This window comes from Numenius arquata, chromosome 6 (genome assembly GCF_964106895.1).
Source record: "Numenius arquata chromosome 6, bNumArq3.hap1.1, whole genome shotgun sequence".
Taxonomy (NCBI): Eukaryota; Metazoa; Chordata; class Aves; order Charadriiformes; family Scolopacidae; genus Numenius; species Numenius arquata.
The window spans coordinates 25,062,078-25,084,958 of NC_133581.1; the positions used below are offsets into that span (position 1 = coordinate 25,062,078).

General features: G+C 36.6%; 1 protein-coding gene across 3 annotated transcripts in view; it reads right to left on the bottom strand.

The window, feature by feature from the left end:
• The window catches only part of QSER1 (glutamine and serine rich 1), a 46,929-nt gene that overhangs the window by 5,916 nt on the left and 18,132 nt on the right, over positions 1-22,881 (bottom strand). Inside the window, exons 3-11 of one of the 3 annotated variants that reach the window (XM_074148518.1) lie at positions 22,236-22,400; positions 15,174-18,872; positions 12,013-12,302; positions 10,393-10,509; positions 9,643-9,776; positions 7,141-7,352; positions 5,358-5,495; positions 4,013-4,110; positions 317-469 (exon numbers count right to left, since the gene is read on the bottom strand). In XM_074148518.1, coding sequence (XP_074004619.1) covers positions 317-469; positions 4,013-4,110; positions 5,358-5,495; positions 7,141-7,352; positions 9,643-9,776; positions 10,393-10,509; positions 12,013-12,302; positions 15,174-18,872; positions 22,236-22,400 — 5,006 coding nt within the window. The remainder of the gene's footprint in view (positions 1-316; positions 470-4,012; positions 4,111-5,357; positions 5,496-7,140; positions 7,353-9,642; positions 9,777-10,392; positions 10,510-12,012; positions 12,303-15,173; positions 18,873-22,235; positions 22,401-22,881) is intronic. The other 2 variants (XM_074148519.1, XM_074148520.1) reach the window with 2 other exon arrangements.

Here is a 22,881-nt window from a genome sequence, read left to right on the forward strand (position 1 = left end):
AGCTCGAGTAGCTGCCACAGAAGACTTAGAGCACTTGGGTCTAAACATAGAATTTCAATAGGGGAATAACCATAAAATTATTTATTATATTTCATCTCTCTACTGGAATATAACTCTGTTTCACAGATGAGTTAAAACAATGATTTAGTATACTGCTTTAAATGTTGTTTCCCTTATTACAGAAAAAGCACCTCACTCAAAGATTTTATATTTTGATAAACCTACCGAAAAACCCAATACATGAAGCAGTATTGTATATAGAAGTGGTTATATTAGAACTCAGATGGTGGCAGTAATAAACCCTCTGAACACTCACCTGTGCTAATTTAGTGGTTGATTTAGAAGCCCTCAGTGTTTTCTTGTTGTAAGCTTTACCATTCATTTTGATCTTAGACACAGAAGTTCCTCCACTTTTTGTCTTAGAATCCCGAGTGATCACTGTCAGTTCAGGAAAGTTTTCCAAAGCGTTCTTTAAACAGAGCATATAAAGAGAAAGGATTATGAAAAATTCAAGAATGGCCAGCCACCCAGACTGCTGATAAATTGGCCATTTTTCTTTGAAAGGTTAGAGTGCAGCCTATTATAAAACAATTTATTCTTCCACAAAGACCTGATAAAAGGTCTTTATCAGATCAAGCAACCATATACAGTTTGAAAAGCACGACCACCAGTTCTTGACTGCTATAATTTTTCAAGAGAAGATTCTTCTATTGTATCTCAGATTATCATCTGTGATACTTTCATTAGAAAGAGCGAAAAAAGGCTCCACTAGGCGATTTTTACCTTTTAAAATGCTTCCCATTCCATTTCTACCCAACAATCTCTAAGGCCAAGTTACTTGGAGTTGAGTAAGTACTTAATGCCTAGTCAGGCATGGGAAGAGGGACTGGATGCCTAAATATCTTCATAGGTTTTGTCCCAGCTTTTGCAAAATACAAATTAATTGCACCTTACCATATTTGTAAGGTAGAAAAGCTTATACACAGTGAAGTACATGGCTGGTTCAAAAAAGCACAAATTTGTAAGACACATTAACTCATGGGAGTGAACTGCATTTCTACCAGTTCGACATTATTTGCGTGAGTAAACTGGAATACATCTTTGTTGCACAAATACAGCATTATGGTAGCAGCTGCTTTAAAATAGTTCTGTTATGCTAATGATCTGATCCTGACAAAAAAAATATTTTGAGTTAAATGCACACCTATTTCTTTGTATTATACTCCAGTATGAGGGGCGGGGGGAAATCAGGCACACAGAAAAATGTATCAATGGTGCACTGCAGCTTAAGGACCTAATTTGGACTATTGGGTTAAAATATGAAGTTGACTAAATTTTTGTATTTTCTTTTAACAAGAAATACTAGAACAACCTCCCCTGCCTACAATTTCTTAGTACTTTATATGCATCAGCTATTTTTCTCCTTATAAAAAAACCCACTCTCTCAGTAAAAAGTTATAAAGTGTACTGCACAGACAGCTGCATAGTGGTAGCAGTAACCTCGACTAGCTAACCTGGCTGTATACAATATTCATTGCAATGCTTTCAAACTGGAACAAGTTCAGCAGGTTTAAATTATTTAGTTTTTCTGTCCACTGTAACAGCCTTCCTGAAGGTTGACTTGGAGTGTCAAGGGGCTTTGGCAACTCTGCCTTCCTCTGGAGTGTTTTTTATTAACCAGAACAGTTTACATGGCCAGACCACTGACCTAAAATAGACAAATTTGAATTAGAATAAAGAAGAAAATACTAGCAATTTCTGCATCTTTGAGAGCACAAGACATAAAATGGTGATAATTATTTTCAAATTAGATCTACGCAATTCAGCTAAGATACTTCATTTACCAAGCTTCAACTAAAGCAACAGTAATATTTTCTAATTTTGTTTATAAAAAAACTGTAACCCAAAGGATGTGATAAACTGTTAGAACTATAAAGACTGTTCCAGGCAAAACTACTGAACCCTGACTTGGTGCTGATTTCCACGTCTGATTTGGTTTTTAGTACAGTGCTAAAATATCCCATATTGATTGTACCCAGTGGAAGAAAATTATCTTAAATTCATCCATGCTTATCAATGCAGAATAGTAAAAATATTCAAACTGAACCATACTCATGAAAGCTAATGATATTTTTCACTTACTGCTTGCTTCAGTGCCCCATTCAGCTCTAATATCTGAACTAGTCATTTGATCAAAGCTGGAACAGAAGCAGACTTTCCTGTATCAGATTAACCTCAATCTTGGAGAGTATCAAACACATTTTCCTAACAAACACAAACACTTATGATAACAAACAGCCGTTTCATTTTTATCCGAAATATTGACCTAAGCATAGCACAGGTTGATACCTTCATACCAGAAGGCAAACATAAAAGGGTTTTTATCTCACAGTTTACATCACAAGCAGATCCCTTCCTTACATCTGTAACTCCATTAATTTCTTGCAGATCATACTATGAAATACAGGCTTAAGTTAGCAGATTATGTACCCTTTCTCTAAAGTTTTTAAGTGAACACACAGCAAAGCTATTGTATTAGTTATGAACTCCAACAGATAAGCAGATGTAATTACATGTTAGTATTACAAAATATTATATTAGTGCTTTTCCCTTAAATTGGGGGAAAAAACAAAATAAGCTACCTCTCACACTGGGTGTCTGTGAATGTAACCAGAATTCTACAAATTCATATCCTACCTTAACGTGGCCTATCTTCTCTGCAAACTCTTACCACAGAAGAAAACCAGAAATGGAGGGTTAACACACGCTCCCTCTCTGAGGCTCTGTGTACCGTCTGCAAGCACACAGCCCTCCCCAGGCCTTCCTACTGTAAGGAGGAAGCCACAAGAAATTCTGCTCAAGCAGGTACAAATTGTATAGCTGCTGGGAAAACAGTGCAACTAACAATAAAAAGTCCAAGAATCACGTGAATTAAAGCTTCACTGGTTAATGATGTTCTCATCCCTGAAACAAGGTCGCTTAGTGTCCCACAAGACTTACCAGGAATGCGCTGTGGGGGAAAAAAGATCTTTTAAAGATTTCATGATGAAAAAGCAGAACTGTCAAGTCTGCCATCATCTCCCTCCTCACCTAGCTCTCAGAAATAAGCACACGGCAGTAGAGAGATAACTAATTCTCCACGTATCTCTGTACTGTGGACATAAGGGGACAAGAGAAAGACAAGACGAAAGAGTAAACTTGATCTGATGGTGTTTATAGACAGGTCTGCTTTACTGTTGTTTGTCTCAATATTGTTACAGGATGAAATAATCAGTTTGATTATAGACATTGACAGCTAAGGGTGAAAACCTTAACTCACACTACCACACTTTCAAAATCTGTATTGTTGCTTGGAAGGTGGGAACGGTAAAAACTGCAGTGATTATCCTCCTGTTTACCTTCTCTCTACTGAGATGCTACGGCTGCTCTCTTCCCTGTCCACATCCAGACCTGTTTTTTATTACTGTGTCAAAGCTGCTGTAATATGGGCTTGTTATCCCCACTTTTCCCAACCATCCATACTGAAGATACACGAAAGAGTGCACAAAAGAGTTGTTCTTGAGTCTCTCTGTCCTGGTTTTAAACTACTCTGATCATGTTCTCTACTTCAAAGTTCAGACACCTGCTCCACGGCATAGCTATTTCATGTAAAAGTTTATTTAGGCTTTTAGGCAATACAGTCACAAGGTTTTTAGGCAATACAATCACTTAAGTTCTAGAATGACAGCAAACAGGTTTTCTTCTTAAAAGCTTAAAAGAGAAAATGCTTGAAAATGAACCAGAAAGCATGAGGAGTAAAACTAGAACTTTACCTTTGCAGTATAAACTCCTCCATCACAAAATGTTCTCCAAATGCCACATACAAGCATTGAATTTATAGCATCTCTTTCAAATCCATATTGACTTCTGTTACAAATTTGCCTTCTGGGTTTTAAGTTGTGCCTGCATGGTACGCATCAAATGGCTTATTTATAATATTACTTTAAAAATCCTAGAATTTAGAAGAGAATACCTTGAAAGTATGATCCAAGCGTAATTTGGAAAGCAGCCTTTTCCTATTGTCGTTCAGCATACCATCAATTTTTCTCATGTGAGGCAAAAGTAGCTCATCTAAAAGACACATGAAAAAACCACAGCAGTTGATTATTAAGAGACACATAGTAATGAGATACCTATTCAATCTATACCTCTTCCCATTAACATAAAACGTGGAAGTAAAAAATAATCCAATTTGCACATAAACTAACTTCAAATGTGAGAGGAAAAAAAAAAATCTCTTTTTTTGGATCAGCAGTTTAATTGCTGATTGCAATCCTGCTCCTTCTCTGACTTTTCTTTGTTGAAAATAAAAAATTAAGATAGAGCAATATAGAGCATAAATCTTAAGAGAGAATTTCAAACCATTTCCTAGATAATCCTCTTTTGTGCAATAAAACTGGCAGTTTTATGAAGACAAGTAAGTGTTTTTGACATTCGCTGTTCCATATTACAAGAGATCACCCTGTTGTCATTTATAACAAAAGGAATTGAGGAAAGTGCTTACTGATAAAAGTTATCTGCTAAACCACTGTAAATTGCACAACATACATTTGAAAATAGGTTCAGTATGGAGACTTCTATTTATAAAGTCAATTTCTTTTCTTTTAGTGAGACCACTGACAAAATGCATGGGTATGAAACCTTGAGGTAAGTGTGCATTGATGGACAAACCAGGAAAGGAGAGTATAGAAAACACGTTTTTTAATATAAGCAAACAGAATATAATACAAAACAACCACCTGCAACTAAATAATACATGAAATGATTGCTTTTGGGGGACCTTTGTCTTTATACATGAGTGTTTTGCTAAATTTTGCGAAACAGAACAGTTTTGACTTGTATCCTGGAGTCCACTATAGTAAATAAGTCCAGGCATTTTCTCCTCAAAGAAAATGTGGAATACAATTGTCTTTGGTCAGAATCTTTAGATTTCAGAGCTCGAAATGCAGATTTTTTAATATTAGCAAGAATCAGAACTACTTATAAATGTATTTCTTCACAAGAAAGTAAACACTCGAAACACTAATTTGAAATAAATGTTTGCTAAGATTTTAAGAGATGGTAATGGCAGGAACAAAGAGCTCACTTCTGACATTCATAGCACAAGCCTAATGTAACAAAGCAGGCAGATTATTCAAAGAGATACTGCAAGTATACATATAAATATATTCACACACATGTAAGTAATTTGTGTAAAGTGCTCTTCAGATGTGGGTATGTAAAAAAAAAGTTTGGTTTTTTTTAAAAAAAAAAACTTGCTTTACTGATTAATAATCTTAAAATCTAATATTAACACACAAATGTTAAACATACTGTACCATTGCTCTTTTCCAAGGCTTGCATTGTGTCTGGATCCAAGGCAATGCTAACCAGCAACTCCATGTAGCTCTTAAAAGTCTCTTTCATAGCTCTTGTATTCAAAAAGCGAGTAACAAGGGGAGCTGGAGGTACAAACTCTGAAAATCAATCAGAATATAGTGATTTTTTTTACCCTCAGTATCCTGCAAATATTTACGGTTTTTTTAAAACTATAGGCTGTCTCTCTTAAAACACAAGTGACCTCTACTGGTATCCCAAGAGATTAAAAGTGTACAATCAGAAATAATACTCAAACTACTTATATGCCAAAATCAGGTACAAACACCAAATCTGGTACAAATGGTCCAATTTTTTCTAGAAACACTTACAGCTACTTGTAGCTATCAACATTTAGATTACTGTATTTTAGGGATTTTAAACATTTTTCTATATTTGTACATGAAAGTCTAGAGAAAAGGGATAATGAATAACTTCAGCCAAGCAAAGCGTCCTAAGTGCAGGTTTCTTGTCAATGCAAGTACCTCCTAAAACCACAAACCTCAAGATCGTCCAACAGAAAAATATTCAAAAGTACCAATGTCACTTAGGAGCCTGTGTACCAAAGTCAAGCCCACCTAATTGTCCACCTCACAAAAAACATGTAGACCAAATTTTACCAGCAAAGCAAGCTAGGCTTGTTTATACTTATTCTGAGGAAGCTTTTTTTTTCTCACAGACAGCAATTTTAAGTATGCACATGGAGTAGTCACCAGTACTAGTAAGCATTCCACAGGCTCCATGTATGGTACCACTGTTTTGCAGTAATTTAGCTAGCAAGGCTGTTAAACTTTCTCAGAAATCCACATTTCTATGGGTGACTATCACCACCAGGTTACTTCAAATTTTATTGTATGCATAAATGGTTATTCAGGTAAATTTGCTTGAAAAATGTTATTTGAAGGTGCTGCCTTCAGTAGAGGCACTGCTCCAGTCCTCCAACCATAGCTTGTCTAGAGTTAAAGTCACCAAGGCCAACATGTTTTGGAAATACAGCAATACAAAGCATGGGAACTACACAGTTTAACTTCAAACATACAGGAAACAAGGAAAAAACTGCAAACCACTTTACATCTGCTACCACAGGTAATTTCTATCAACACAGTACACTTCAAAAATTCCTTTCCGTTCCGGAGAATTTCTGCAAACGTCGTCTCTCAAGACATTCCAAGACTCCATGAATGTCTTACCAGCAAATCTGCTCAGCAGGCTACATTTGAACAGCTGGCATTTAGACAAGCAATGAAGCAGCCAAGAAGTCAACTGCTTTTTCTCCTTGGGTTTTGAAAAAACAACAGGAACATCTGAATTCTGCCCGCAACTGCATGCAGACAGGCATTGCAGGAATGTTATTTTAGACATGACATAGGGTCACAATGGAAAATTAAAGAAGAATCCAATTCTTGAGACATGTTTGAAAATCAAATCAGCTCCTTCTCCTGCAACTGTACCCCTCTTAAAAAGCAAGTAGTAAAAATACATTTATCTAATTGATTGTTAACCAATTACACGTTGATTGTTAATCAATTACTACGTTTGCAGTAACTTCATTTGCACACATTCGCTCACACACAAACGTGAAGTAAAAAATTTTAGGAAATCAATTTTGCATGGCACTGACAGATTTTATTTTTTTTCCCTGAGGCTAGTAAAGAAAAATTTGCAAAATCGAGTAATGTATTTTTATAATACTATTTTCAGTTAAGTTCAAATAGGCCTAAACACTAACAATAGTATGTTGCTCACCATCCTCATCACTCTGGGCCTCAGGTGAAGAATCAGACTGGGAAGATGAAAACTCTTCTTTCCACTTTTTCCTTTTCTTTGGTGGTGGTTCAGCCTTTACCTTTGGCTGTTTCGCTTTGGGTTTCACAGAAGAGACTTTTGTTGCTGTTGGTTTTGGTGTCGGTGGATCAGGGGTTTTGTTGTTGCTACTACTAGGTTTGCAATGAATAGTCCTGCAATATTACAAAGATGATCTTTATGAAAATAATTACCACCAAAGTTTTGGCACTAATAAAATAGCTAGTGTTATTTAACCAGAATATATTCCTCACAGATTATATATACTTATTTCATTGTTACATGTAACTAGGAATTAGGTTATACACACTATAGTACTATATTTTTGATATAATGCTTAATAATTATTCTCAACTACCAATGACTAAAAAGTATTCCAATTTTATAACTAGATTGACAGGCACAGAAAGTTCAAATTGCCCAAGGTCAAGAGAATTTATGAGCTAAAGGAGATTGGAGCTAATATTAAAATTGATTCTTTAATGAAAAAAAAAAAATCAGACTTGACAGACTTAAGAAATACTAGTAGTCAATGAGATTCACTGACAAAGTGAATTTGGGATATTGTATCCATACAGAGATGGGAGAGAGTATCATCTGGGCAAAAATGCAAGAAATACAGGATCTTGAGGAATGGAATAAGAAACTAGACAACTCCTCTTCTTTCTCTTCCCCACTCAAAACAGGAAAGCAAACAGGAAACTTAGTATCATAAATACAAAGTTATATACTTTAGGACTAATAATGTACTACAGTTTTGAGAACACGGTGGGGAACACAATTCTGGGAAGTACCAGGCAAGATTTTTTTTTGTCCAAATGGGAAAGCAGTGAAATGTACAATAGAAACATTGTCAGTATCTTCTGGAACACTGAGAATAATTCCAGTCATCTGTCAGAGATGAAGATTTCAAACCAAAACGGATGGAGACAATAGATACTAGGACTGGAAAGCCTGCCTTAGACAAGGAAGTTGAAAGAACTTGATTAATCCATCTTAGTGAAACGAAGACAGAGGTGGAATCTGACTGCTCTCCAGAAATACATCATGCAGTAAAAACACCAGGGAAAGACAGAAATAAAAGCCAAAAACAGTACTGAGAAGAACATATGGATAGAAGCTAATCACGATCACGCTTTTGGCTAAAAGACAGGATTGTTTCAGAGCACTGGAGGAACAGGTTCTGGAACAGTCTTCTGTAGCCCAAGAAAAAGACAGCATCAAAATCCTAGCCAGCTTTAAAGTTTTAATTAGATCATGATTATTTTATAAAATTGATTATCTGATGGCATTGCTTGCCTTGAGAGCAAACTAGACTTAAAAACCCAGTTATTTCTTGAAGAACACTATAATATTTTGCATTCCTGTTTACTACCATCTGATAAAGAAAACATAGCTGCATTAAATTATACTTATTGAAAACCTATATATAGAGAAAAAACCTTCAGATATCATCTAAGTTGTGAGAAGATAAAATAAGCTAATCATTAAAGCATGACAGAGTTTGCACAGTACAGAATCTGCAACCTTTTCCAAAAGCACAATTAAAGTTCAACACAAAATGCAATAACAAAACCGTTAGCAAGTGAGTAACAGTGAAAACCTTATCAGAAGGAAGGTGACAGGAAATCTCAGAGACAGCCAAAGTTTCTGTGTGAGAGATGCTTATGGTCATAACATTTTGCAGGACTAGCAGTTTATTTACTAGAATAACCAAAACCATCCTATGTTTTACCTGCGTTCTTTACATGGCACTCCAGAGTGACAGATTTGTTTGGGTTTTATTTAGCCTTGCCAGTCATTTAAAGGCAATACTACTGGAATTATTGATTTCAAGGCATGGATAGAGGTTACACTGGATGACTCAAAGGTATAAAGCTTTTTGGGGTGAAGTGAGGGGGGTAGGGCAGGCGCAATAAGAGAAGTAAAACATCCTCAGTGTGCAAGGACATACAAAAGAAGGAAAAACATCCTTCCAACAACCAACTTCAACAACCAACTTTTGTTTTTAAATTTGCTTTCCAGGATCTAGAAGAAAGCACAGTACTTCTCGTATACTGGGACAGGATGGTCATTAAAGCAATCTGGAAAAACATACCTAATTTGCAAAGTCCACAGGATAGGAGAAAACAACACACAAAAAATTTAAAATCATTACACCCGTAAGCTTCTATCCTTATGTGGAGTAACAGGGCAAAAGATGACAGAAAGATATAGCGTGGAGCCCTAACAACTCTAACATGCAATCCACAGATTCAAGGTAGGGGAGTCTTGATATGGCAGGAATTTATACCTCATTTCTTAAAGCAAAACACACAGTTCTCAGCATCCAACTTAAAGCTGACTTAACATAAACTTGAGTTATAATTCTTGTTTATTAAAACAGGTGTGTTCTTACTATGAAAACAATATGGCAAAATGAAAAATAAAATGGAAATAAAATACCTTGCTGACTGTACAGGCTTGCTTCGTGGTTTTTTTGAACATACTCTGACATATTCCTTTTTGTTTGCATTTTCAATGAACTTCACATACACTCGTTTGTATTTTGTTTTTGCATCGCCAAAATACCCAAGATACTAAAAAAAAAAAATAAATAATTACACAAGTGTTTCTGTTAAGTAAAAATATTCAGTTCACTAATTTTAGAAAAACTAAATATTAAAGAAAAAAAGTAGGTTTAAAAACAACCTGTTTACATACAAAGATGAGCCATCCTACATATTTATAATTTAAGAGAAATTCTCCAATGGATTTCTGCATACATTAAAAATAAGAAAATAAGGCAAGAGGTACTTTGAACTTCATTTTTTCCCTTTATTTAATCCTCCCCATGTGTTATCTCAAAAGAATTATCTGCCTGGCAAAGGGCTGTCTGTTGAAATTGTGTTCTACCTGTATCCTTCCCGTTGTGCAAAGCAGTTGGTTTGCAAGCCCGTTTCCACCGACTTTACTCTGGTTGTGAAAACTTGTTCCTTTACACAGCCTGAATGATACCAAAGAACCCATGCTGGAAAGCCAAGAATCTACCCGTGAATATATTTAGAGAGAATTTTAGAGTAGGAGGAAATCCAAGGATTCCCTCAAGGATGCTTGCTAAGAATGCACATCAGAATCACATTTTATTTTGTCTCCTAGACTTCCATTAAGGAAACCAGTTCCCATGAGGCTTCAGAAAGAATTTTTAAGACTCACACTGTTAGTAGCAGCAAACTCTCTCTGTCCATCTCGCACTTCAGGAACAAACTTTTGCAATAAAGCCTTCTGTACTTTCCAAATAGCTGGAGGCTCTTTCCCTGTTTGCAAAGCAACCTGTAAGAATATAAAATTATTTGCTAAAGACGGTGCTTATTTTTCTCCCAGGAGTATGTTTGTGCATCATACTTTTTGAGCAAGTTACCCAGGAATAAAATGGAAAGAAGTTATTCAAAATTCCAAACCCTTAGTCATTACACATCATCTGCATCAAGACGGTATGACATGAACGACAATAAGTAGAATGCAATCTATAAATTTTACTTTCACAGTGATGAAGTTGTGCCAACCAGCTTTGCCTATGGTGTAATGTCTTAACCCGCATACCACGAAACTGAGCCACAGAACTTTATTTTTTAAAACAATATAACATTTTCCCAGTTTTTATTCTTCTGCTCTGTGAAAAATTTTTTAAAACAAAAATGCAAGTATCACAACAAGGAGCAAAAAGCTTGCAGGTCCCTTGAGATTCTGTAGCAGAAGCTCAGGGACATTACAGCATGATGTTTGCACGCACGTGAAAAGAGATAGTTCAGTGTGAATTAGTGAACCATATTTTACATTTTCAGTTCAACTTAACCATAAAAAAAAGGAGAGTTTGAGTTTATTTTCTTCTTCATGTAAGCTATGTTAAAAACAAATTTTTAATTATTAACTCAAATGAGAATTCTCTATAAATCCTTCATGCAAACTACTAATTCAAAAACTCTCTTTTTGGAAAACATCAAATCAAGTACTGGCTCCTTTTCCATGACTGTTAAATAACTAAAGAAATAAACACCGCAAAGCTTAAAGTTATCTCATAACAAAAAAATCAGTTTTATAAGTCACAGGGGCATATTTTAAAACTGGTAACACTTGTCTTATGTTACAAAGCTACATAAATTCATTTGAAACTTCAGTTCAGGAGGATGAACACATAGACAAGGAATCAAAAGTATTGGAAATTAATGGTAAGAATACTGCTGGCTATGATAGCAAAAAAGGAAAGGCAAACATGCAGAACTTAAAAAGAAGTAACAAAACCAAAACAAAACAAGAAATCAAAACCAAGGCACATTCCTGTAAACTCATGTGAAGAGTTGTCCTCGTTGCTTATGGAAGCCATTTCTTATTGGAATAGCAAATAGAACCCCTTCCAAAAAAAAGAAAAGACAATTCCAAGATCTTTTGCAAAAGTCCAAAAGTAATTTCCTCAACACCTCACACTTGAAAGCCTACTACTACCCTAAAAAGGGAAAAAAAAAAAAAAAAAAAAAAGAGAGAGAAAAAATTCTGCCTTTTAATATTGAAAAAAGGTAATTCCAAGTTCTAATAGAGGTTAACTGCACATAGATTTACTTTATTATGTATGTAGCATAAAATGGATTATGTACATACAAAACGTATTCATAACCTGCACTAGAAAGACACCTTCAAGGCATCTTGGCAGCATCCAGGGAATATTAGAACAGAAAACGGATCTACAGCCTTTCCCCTTTTGGTAGTTCGTTGAGGCTAAATTCATACGCAGGACTTTTCGTGATTTTCTTTTCCCCCCACAGCAAGTATTCAGATTACCTTTAGCGTCTCTATATCTTCAATCTTCACTACGAATTCATCACGTTCTCTGTACATGCCCTCTCCTCCACTGTCCGTGTTCTCCTCGTCAGTACATCCTTCTATTGCAACAGTTGCCTGTATTTTTGCCAGTTGGTCTGAAGTCATAGCATCCTGTTGAGCTACTTTTAAGGCATCAGCTGGATTAATTTTCTCCTGCACATTGACTACAGGAGCAGTTGTCTGTGGAGATTCCTGCTTTATTACAGCAGCAGTAGCAGCAGCAGTAACAACTGCCATTTTGTCAGCTTCTGAAGAAAAAACCCAAATTGTACTTAAACAAATTATCAAGAATTAGCAACGTTAAATGGGAGCTAGATTTATTTTTTTTCTTTCCTTTTACAAATTAAACACATCTATTCTAGAAAAAACACCTATTCTAGGAGTTAAAATAGAAGCATTATCTTGGCCACAGCTAAACCTTAAACAAAACCAAGATATGGTAGCTAGTATGGCTCTGTTTGTATTGAACTGCCGCATATATTAGGATATAGAAATTACAAAGGTGAATGCTTTAGAAAAAAATTTGATAGTTACAGACATAATCAACAGCAAACACTGTTATACTTTGTGTAAATAAGCAACCACGATTGTAAAGGTAATAGGTAAAGTCTTTTTAAACTGGATTAAGGAAAGGGAAATACACATGAAATATGAAAATACTTGCTGTATGAATTTTGGGCATTTATAAATTATATCCCATCATAACATAACTGGAAGTTCCAGATTAAAACTTTTGCAATATCCTAATAATTTTTAGTATTAGCAGAGGTGAGCAGTGAGAACTGATTACTGAAATAAAGAAGTGAAAGAACATTCTTCTCCTCAATGTCCCAGAGCCAAAGGAAACTCCCACCTTTCAGAATTACTATTCTTTCCCAACTGAAAAAAAAAAAAAATTAGAATCCCTTTTAGGTATTACTTTATACTCTTCTACATATTAGTTTTAACACTTAGTTGCTATCTAAAAGAAATCAAGTTGTATTAGCTATAGCATAACTACTAATATCACTTAGGAAAATAACTTCAAACTGGAGAAGATAACCATTTTACAGTTTTGTTACAATCACCATTATTTGTTGATCTTTTCACTTAAAAAAAATAGAAAAAGATAACATGACATATTTTAACAAAATTATCCAAATTATTTAAATATTAATGTGTTGATACAAAAGCCATATGCCAGATACATGAAGACTCATGAAATCAATTCAGTAAAATTGCTAAGCTATGAAGTATGTTCTTCTGGATATATCATATCACATTATTGCAAATGCGTTGCATTTCTTTGTTCAGTGAAAGCTATGACAGGTGTAGACATGGCATTATTAGTTCCCCAAGTATATTTACACATTCTTCAGAACAGCAGGTAACTGTACACACACTACTTACTACTACCAACAAAAGACTGTATTTTAGTATTTGTCTTTCCACACTTATGCACAAAAACAGACAGAAGGAGGAATTACTAGAAAAATTTGCAAAATAACAGCAAGCAGGAATAGAAGTCATCTACTAAGCATACTAAGCATCTTGTATGATGTATAAACAGCCTCGTATACAACAGAACAGAAAGGTGAATTCAAGGAGTTATTGGTATAAATGTTTCAACCTTGTGAATATTAAAGAAGATACAATAATACTGTAAAAGAAATCACTGCAAATAAAACCTTAATGGAAATGCCCCTACAACAAAAAACTTCTGAAATATTTCCATAGGAAGTTGTGCAGAGAACGTGCCTTATTAAAGCCAACAAACTTCAGCAAGAGGCTCAAACAGTGATATTGTCCACATTTTGGCTTTCTGGGGGAAAAAAGGGTCGCTGCTTTCTTGTTTAAAATACATATTCAACTGAAAGAAACACGAGGAACTTCATCTTCTGTAACAGACTTTCCAAATGCATGAACTTGACAGAACTTAACAGAAATAGCCACAGAAGAAAACAGAACAATAATTAGGATGAGGTATTGTTTAGTATATGATGTATTTTGTAACCTTTTTCTGGTATTTTAGGTTTGATTATTACAACTTACGTTCAATTGTGCTATGTATTTTTCAGTAAATCATGTCACCTTTAGAGAAAAATATTCTCCCTCTCTCCATCAATCTAAAAAGAAAAAAAATTATCTGTTTTGTTAAGAACCAGCCTATGGTTCATGGGTCCTGAGAGAGTTTAAGAAATGTTTCATTTTCTCCCTGTGATTATTTTGGAAGACAATCGTATTTCTCTTGAATTAGTACAGTTTTGTGATTGGCTGGAGAGGTTCTAATTGCTTACCAGAGAAAGCAAACTTTACTGAAAAGGTCCATCTAGGCAAAAATATGCTGTATGTCAATAATACTTCAAAACAAAGCAGCATCAGTTAAAAGCTATGAACACCGACGTATAGCAGAGACATAAACCAAATGAGAACAAAAAGTATGTGGAAAACTAATTGCTGCTCAGTGATGGGTGGTTGCTGCTTGCCCCTCCCTGCCCAAAACAATTCCGTTCTTTTGTTAACAGTGTGTCAACATGAAGCTACAACACTCTTGACTGATCTGGCTGAAATCAAAGGCAAATGACTCCCATCTTGCCCAAGACCAGCCAAACCCATGCTCAGTTTACAAATGCAAAAATTGTATTCATAAACACATTCCGTGCAACTATCATCACAGAACATGCATGTTTAACTCCACCTAGGAAGAAGTTAACCTCTGTTGATGGCAATTATTAGTATGTTCTCTTGCTAGAATTTTTTTTTTAAAAAACATTTAAAACCTCTGACATGATGGTTTGTTGAGGTTTCCACATGCAAATCACATTTAGCATTCTAAGCCAGAGGAGAGAGAACAGACACATTACTCCAATTCTGGGCTAAAATAACTTTTCAGCATTAGAAGAGTCCTACTTAAGTAGCATGAAAAAGTTTATCTACATATTCTCTAACTGTGGAAAACACTAGTTTCGTTCATAGTCAACACACCTTTTGAAGACAACTCTTAATTATGGCTGTGATTAAAACCAAAACCAATCAAAGCCTTTACGTGAAACGAAGATGGCTAAAATTATTTTTTATTTTTTGTCCCCATCAGCTACAGAAACCTCCTTCAACATATGCACTCGTAGTAACTGTTTTACCTGATTTGTTCTTTCTGTCAGATGTATCATCCAGGGCTGACAATGCCGTGGAGATGCTCTTCTGAAGATCATGGTTGCCCCCCACAGAGTCATCTTCATCAGAAGAAAACGAAGGCAACGTTTCTAAATTTTTCTTGAGTTCTTCATCAACTTTTTTGGTTGGACTTTCTCCACTAACCTCAGCAGCTACAGGTGCTGCTGCTGCCGGCTGAGGCTTTGCAGAGGACTGCAGGCAAGGGGCGCGAACTATTTGGGTAACCGGTCGCCTAGTCCTGTTTGGCATTCGTACAGCTGGAGCTGAGAACTGTTGCCTAGGCCCAGACTTTAGAAAGTCTAAAAAAGATGCTATAAATCCTGTTTTGACTTCAGGCTGTTTTTCTTCAACTTCTTTAATTTTTTGCCTCATTCTTTCCTGATGCTGGTAAGTATCATAACAGCTTTCAGAAACGGGAGAAGAGTATGTCAAACATGAGTCATTTCCTCTTGAATTTTGTCGTTTACACTGTCCACTTCTTTTAACCTGTTTCTGAATTGCACTGTCATCTTCTGCAGCATTTTTGTTTTGGCTTTTTCCTTTGCTTTTTTTCTTCTGAGGGTTCCCTTGAGTTAGATCTTGGCATTCTTCTTCAGTTCTACTAACGGTTCCATCTCCACTTTGGGGCACAGACAGTGGCTGCAATGGACCCTTTGACTGGTTACCTGCTACTGTACCATCATCACCACCTATATTAAAATCATTCTCTGAAGCAGCACTTTCTTCACTTAGACTCTTACCACTTGAAACAAATTCTGTCTCTCTTGCATTCAGTGTACCATCAGCAGAAACATCATTATCTTCTTCAGATTCGTGACTAATGCTAGATTGTTTCTTAACCGGAACAGACCCTTGTTCTTGCTCCTCTTGACTAGGGCCAAGGGTGGGAGAGGTTATTCTCGTTGGTACATTTTGATCAGGTGTTTCAATGTGTTGTTGATCAAGGTTCACAGTTTTTGCCTGTATTGTTGACACTGGTGTAAGATTTATAGTAATTTGGCCTCCATTCAGAGAAATATTACTTATGCTTGCTGGCTTTCCAACTACTGTAGGTGAGGCACTGAAACCAGAAGACACGTGTCTTACATCCATCGATCGGAACTGTGTTTTAGACTCCTCACTATTTTCAACAGACTGGATTTCCTCTTCATTAGAAGCTGATTTGGCAAAGTCAGATGGTGCCACTCCACAGGCTGCTGCTGCTAAGATGTCATCTACATTGGATAATATATTCCTTTCATCACTGAGAAGTATAGATTCTGGGAAACATATTGAACTAAGAGAAACAAACTGATTTTTTGAATCATGTTGATTTGTCTGAGTAAAATGATCTTTTGTCAAATGTTGCTGTAGTGGTTTTGAGGGCTCAGAAATGTCCATCTTCATTACTTCTGAATTCTGAGTATGAAGCTGTTGCTGAGAATGACCCCCATTACTTTGAATAATATGACCATCCATCTGAAGGAATGGATGTGTTACCTGTTGAGGACTCTGAATTCTTTGCACTTGTGGTGATGCTTTTGCTTGTCCCAAACCTGACTGCAGTATTGACTGATGAAGAATCTGCAAGTCGCAGGCTGACTCCAGAAGTACCTGTGCACTGGGCAAACACAGCTGATGACCATGTCTTAAAGCATGAGGTTGAACCTGCGATGGTGTACTAATGACTTGGCCTTGCTGTTCTTGAGCTTTACTTTCATGTACCTTATGCATAAGAGGATGTTGCTGGTTTAGTTCTTTAGCACTCACAGTTACTTGTGTTGTTTGCATTAAATTAGCCGTCTTTTTTATATCATGGCTTAGGCTAGTGATATGGCCAATATGCTGGGAAAGCTGTTCCACAGAATTGACCATTCTTTCATCTTTTTTTGTTCCTGGAAGAGTAAGTCCAACAACTTGATCTTCAAGACGAGAGTTACTTCTGATTACGCTTTGGGAGTATCTGTCATCTGCTTTTGAGACCCTATAGGATACATCCTGAGCATTGATCTCCTCATCGGTTAGCCTTTGAGTGGAAGATTCAAGAGTAGCTTGCTGTTGCAACGCCTGCATATCCTGCATTGATAATTCCTCCTCTTGTTTTGATGAGGCATACAAATTGGAGTCAGACTTCCTTTTAACATATGACTTTGTTTCCGAGGAAGGCCTGTTGTTCTGCAGTGTCTGTGAATGAGCTGGCGATGCAAAAGGAGGAGACTGGACAGATGGCAAAAACTTTTGAGACTGCGGAGAGGAGGATTCTTGTGACTGAGAGTTCTGAGAAGAATGTAAAGAAATATAGCTCTGATTAGGACTCGAGGCTGGAAGAGTTTGTATCCGAGGAGAGGCATTAAAGGGAAGAGAAGGTGATGTTAATGGTAAAGACTGCCCTGAAGAATAGCTTTCTGAAGGACTAACAGCTGATAAAACTTGTGATTGAGATGAAAAACTAACTTGGGATTGGCTAACCGGAGATAAACCCTGAGAGTGACTAGAAGAATAGCTCTGAGACTGGCTGACTGAAGAATGTTCCCTCGTTTGCCCAGAGTAGTTCTCATTTGGAACTGAAGTCAATACCTGTTCCTCTGAGGAGTAACTTAGAGTTTGACTATCAGAAGTAATAGTTTGCGATTGCCCAGAAAAAGTCAACGTTTTATACAGTGAGGGCAGCTTCTCAACCTTGCTGGATGAGAAATCCTGTGAGTGACTGACAGGTGCCACATTCTGAGCCTGGGACGAAACATAGTTTTGGGATTGGCTGACAGACAAGAGGCTTGGGAGCTGTGCTGTAGAATAGATCTGTGCTTGGCCTGTAATGACAGAACTCTGGTTTTGTGCAGTTTTGGCATAGCTTTGTGTCTGCACAGTGGGAGCTACACTTTGAGGTTTGGGGGTCTTTGTTGACCTTGGAGGCTGCTTCACGGAGCAGTTTTTCACTTTTGCTGTAGAAGCAGATGGAAAACCAGGTGACGGAATTGCAGATGTGTACGACTGAGCAAGTTCCACTGTGACTTGAGAGGTCTTCTGCTGTGGTCCTCCATTGCTCACCTGAGTAACATCTCCAACTGGACTGCAGGGTAATGCTGAGTGCCTAGATGTATCCTGAAAATTAACTCCACTCGTACTCGTTAAATAGCTGTGTAAGGAATGCTGTGAAACAGTCAGTTGAGCCTGAACAGACTGAGTACTTGAAGGCCGCTGATGGTGTTTAATAACACTACATTCTCGCTGAAGTGCTCTATCAATAGAAGCAGTGGAACCAGTAAAGACAGATGTGCTATACGCCTGAGAAACCTGCTGAGCTCCTCCAAGGGTTGAAGGCAACAAACTAAATTGAGGTTGCAAAAGATGGGGTGCAGATTCTTGAGCAGAACGATATGTTGATGACTGAGGTGGTATACTGGTACTTAAAACAGAACTGCCTAGACGTTCAAATGTCAAAGCAGTTGGAACAGTGCTTTGTGATGTTTTAATCTGTAATAAAGGATCATGGGTACTTAAGAGACCGTTTGACGTAGCACTGAAAGTAGTATCTTGAAGAGTAAGAGAAGGGGTAGTAGCAAAGTTTCTACTACTGAAAGTGTTGGGATGCTGATATGCTGATAAAGCAGATGTTGGTGGAAATGTTCCAGAGGTTGGCAAAGCTCCAGTAACAAACAGTTCTGTGGCTGTTGAAGAATGCATACCTGGAAAAAAACAAAAATAAAACAAGAAAGGAAAAAGAGAACAAGGGAGCTTTACAAGTCACAATACTCTGCATCTCTATAATTCATTTAAATTTAAGATCTTACAGCATTTACAAATATAACCTTCTTTAGAATCGCCATCACCCTTTTCAACAAAAACATAAAAAGGGAGGCACTTATTGTGGGTAATTTTCAAACTGGAAGTGCAGGTTTTTTTAAGACTTCCAAATTCTATATCTACAGTGAATTGCCAAGGGAAAAAACTCATATCCTTAAGATAAAAACTGTGGATAAAAAAATTTTACAATATTAATTCTGCTTTGAAACGGGAGGTTCTTTATTGATTTTTTTATCAGTTTAAAAATAAGTTCATAGTAAAAGACAACGGATCAAAAGCCCAGGACACCTTTAATATATAGTAAAAAGGCAAAATTACACCATAGCAATTGTAATACATACACAGTTAAAGCAGCAATCCAATCTCCTGCATTTACCCTCACCAATACTTTTATAACTCACTTTCTGTGAAACACTTCAGAGCTGAACAGTGAAATAGCTAATGGCCTATGCACTTTGTAATATAAGTTTCTAAAAGGAGGGCTTTGACTTTTAATACAAAGAATAAATTATTTGTATGCTTTCTAAAGTAAAATACTGGAGTCCAAAATACCCATAGACATCAACTACCTGCACAGTGAAACAGCAACTCTCCAACTGAAAGGTATAATATTACTTATTTGCATCCGGATATTGGTATGACATCCTGGCTTAAACAAGATTTCTCAACAGAATATACAACTCCAACTGAAACAGGAGTGTGAAATTCCCTTGCAAGCTTTGGAGCTTACAGCAGTGATCCATATCATTCAGTGCTTTTCACCTTGTAACTTGTAGGTGCTGGTGACCTTTGTGTACTACTTCTAAAGTATGAAGGAAAATGAAGAAAACAAGTTTATTCTCAGAGAGGCTTAAACTTCTGGTAAAGGAACCTGCAAAGGAATCAATTTCCACTGGGAAATCTATAAGGGTATACAAATCAGAAAAAATTAAAATGACTGGTATAATTTGACCTTTTTCAGTTCTCCGATATTTAAACAGCTTAAGAATAAACAAAAAAAACCCTCTCAGTAAATAAAGCTTGTTTTGAGACAAATACTTGTTTAAAAAAAAAAATCAATTTTCATTTTAAAATATATGAATCCTCTTAAACTGATTGCAACTTAATCACACAATTGCTTTGGAAGTTTCAGATGAAGCTGTAAAAGAAAGTCTTTGTTTCTTCCTTTCAGTTCAAGACAAACTGATATGAAGAGATGTGATACTGAAGGAATGCCAAGGTATTTTTCTGGAGTCAACAATAAGGTCTGAGTAAGAAATCATGAGCAGTGTTTTAATGCTTTGGGTTTTTTCCTATTCTAAAAATCTGCAACATCACGTACAACTGGGTTCTCTTTTACTGATTCCTACCACTAACACAAAGGTAGGGGCATCCAGAAGCATCAAAGAAGGGAAAGAATTTATACCTATTTTAACTGCAGGTGTTCATTTCTCATCTAACCTGTGTTTTTCCCTTCTCTTCCATAAATTAAAGCCCTTCCTACTATGCAGCTAATTTCTGAAACCAGACAAGAGCCATTCACAGAAGCACTATTATGGCAGAACTGCTGTGGTTTCTATTTTACTTTTGTAGAGGAGCAGACAAAAGGTATGGCAAAGGTAGCAAGTTGTGCGCACAGACAGCCCTCACTATCCCAAGAAATCGGACCACTGACAATACATCCCACTTATCAAAGGAAGACTTGGTAGGACAATATAACAAACACACTGTTCCTCTCCCCCGTCCCCCTCCCCCAGTCAGCATTTGTAGGGTTTGGAGAAACACCCAAAGTAAAAAAAAAACCTTCTAAAGAAAGTTCACCTTGAAGAGCAAAGAGCACTTGTTTTCCCTCATCAAAAAAGTTTGTAGAAGACAAAGCTCTCAAAAGACACTTGGGAGGACTGCGGGATACAGAAAAGCAGCAAAAGTATTAAAGGACAACAGAAAGCTCAGAGAACTGGTAATATTGAAAATGGGCTTACTGATGAGTTCTTAGTAATGAGTACTGAGAAGTCTCTCAATCACTGGTATCAACATCAAACCCGACCCACAGCATGTCTCCCCATTCTTCACAATTCATTGTTAGGCAGGCTGCAATGGAGAAAATGCTAGGACGAAGAGAAAAAAAGATTTCTTCCCAGCTGACAATCTGATATGAGGATGGGTCAATCACAACTCTAAACACCACTGATTTATATTAAGATTTTTAACAGACTAGCAGTGTTTGTCTTCATCTGTGCTCCCACATATCTGCTTTTGTCCACAGTGAATAAAAAGCCACATTCTCTCCTAAACTTTTTGAGTAGCTCTTCACAGAATGCAGCTGCACCTTATACTTAACACACCAAGTGCAAACTGTCAACGAAAGGATTGTTCACCTCTTCCCTTTTCCTACCTTATTCCTCCTCCCAAAATCAGAACCAGTGATCATACAGCTGCACAGATCAGCTTGCTGATACAGTGGAAAACCATCCCACCAAAGGAAGAAAAAAAAAACAAAAACAAACCACCCAAACTTTTTCTGTCAGATCAGTGACTAGATCTGATTCACTGCACAGCTGCATAATCACCACCTAAGATTTAGCATAACTTGAAGCTACCCTCAAGATGCAGTAGCAACACTTATCTTGGTGTGGCTGGTGGCTGTCTAGAGCAAGCTCAAAATATGCAAAGTTTCCCGCTCTGGACAGAATGCTTGACAGATGGAGGTTTATAGAAGGCAGTCAGTCTGCCAAAAAAAGACGGCATGTTTGTTTATTTGCAAATTAGATCACTTATTTTTATGCGACGTGCACCTCAGACCCTCTTTTCGAGAACACTTTGCTCATTACTTTTCTGTACGAAGGGGCTAAAGTTATCTACAGACTTTTAGTAGCAATATCACAGAAGAACAACTATGACAAGGAACAGAGTTTGAGAATGAAAGATCTGCTAGGGCATACAGGTAAACTACCTGAATATGCTTATGGTGTTAGTGAGACTAATTCCACACAAATTTGGAGAATAAATTTGACTCATCGGACAAAATCATACCCTCTACATCTAAATTCCTTCTAAACAATTAGAATTTCTGCTTATATAACTCTTCTTCTAATACAATTCTTCTGCTAATGTAATTTCATTGATTTTGAGATTTTTAAATACCGAGACAGAAGAGAGGTAGAAGATACGCAGCCTTTTCAGCTGACAGGATATTTTTGTTTCAAGTTCTCTCCAACATTCAATATAATCATGACAAAATTTTATTTTAAGATAAATTTTTTCACCTGTCTGCCAGGAAGGAGCCCTGAATTGTGGTAAAAGGGTAGATCCTGAAGAGACTGCTTGAGCGGTACGAGACTCAATAGCAGAGAGAAAATTCATAACTGAAGAAGTTTCCTTAGTGTTGCTACCAGCACTGTGCATACAGGTATCAAATATTCCTGAAAGACCTAGATGAGGATGGGGGGAAATGAAACAAAACAAACAGACAATTCAGATGAACTTATAAGAAGCTCAATCAAATCACAAGGATATACATTCACAGTTAACTAAAAATAACCTATGAAACATCAGCGATATTATTAAAGTACATTGATTTTTTCAGCGTTTAACTGTTTTAGTGTTGCAACTGTAAACTGGAACTTGAGTATAAATTTAATAATAGATTTTAAAATGTATGTTAAATATGATGCTTGAAAACAATATTTAAGTCAACTAATAAAATTCTCCCTTCATCTGAAGACTCGCTGTTCCACTCTTTACATGAACCCTTTAAACATTTATAATTCCTTTTTAAATGGGTTCAACTTCTCTGTATCAACCTTTTTCCACTTTGGGCAGCTTGTAGCAGTTTAGACTTTTCTGTAGGACTGGCACGAGAAAAGCTGTTTTGGTTGCATTCCCTGTTTCAACAAACACCTTGTGTGCGTT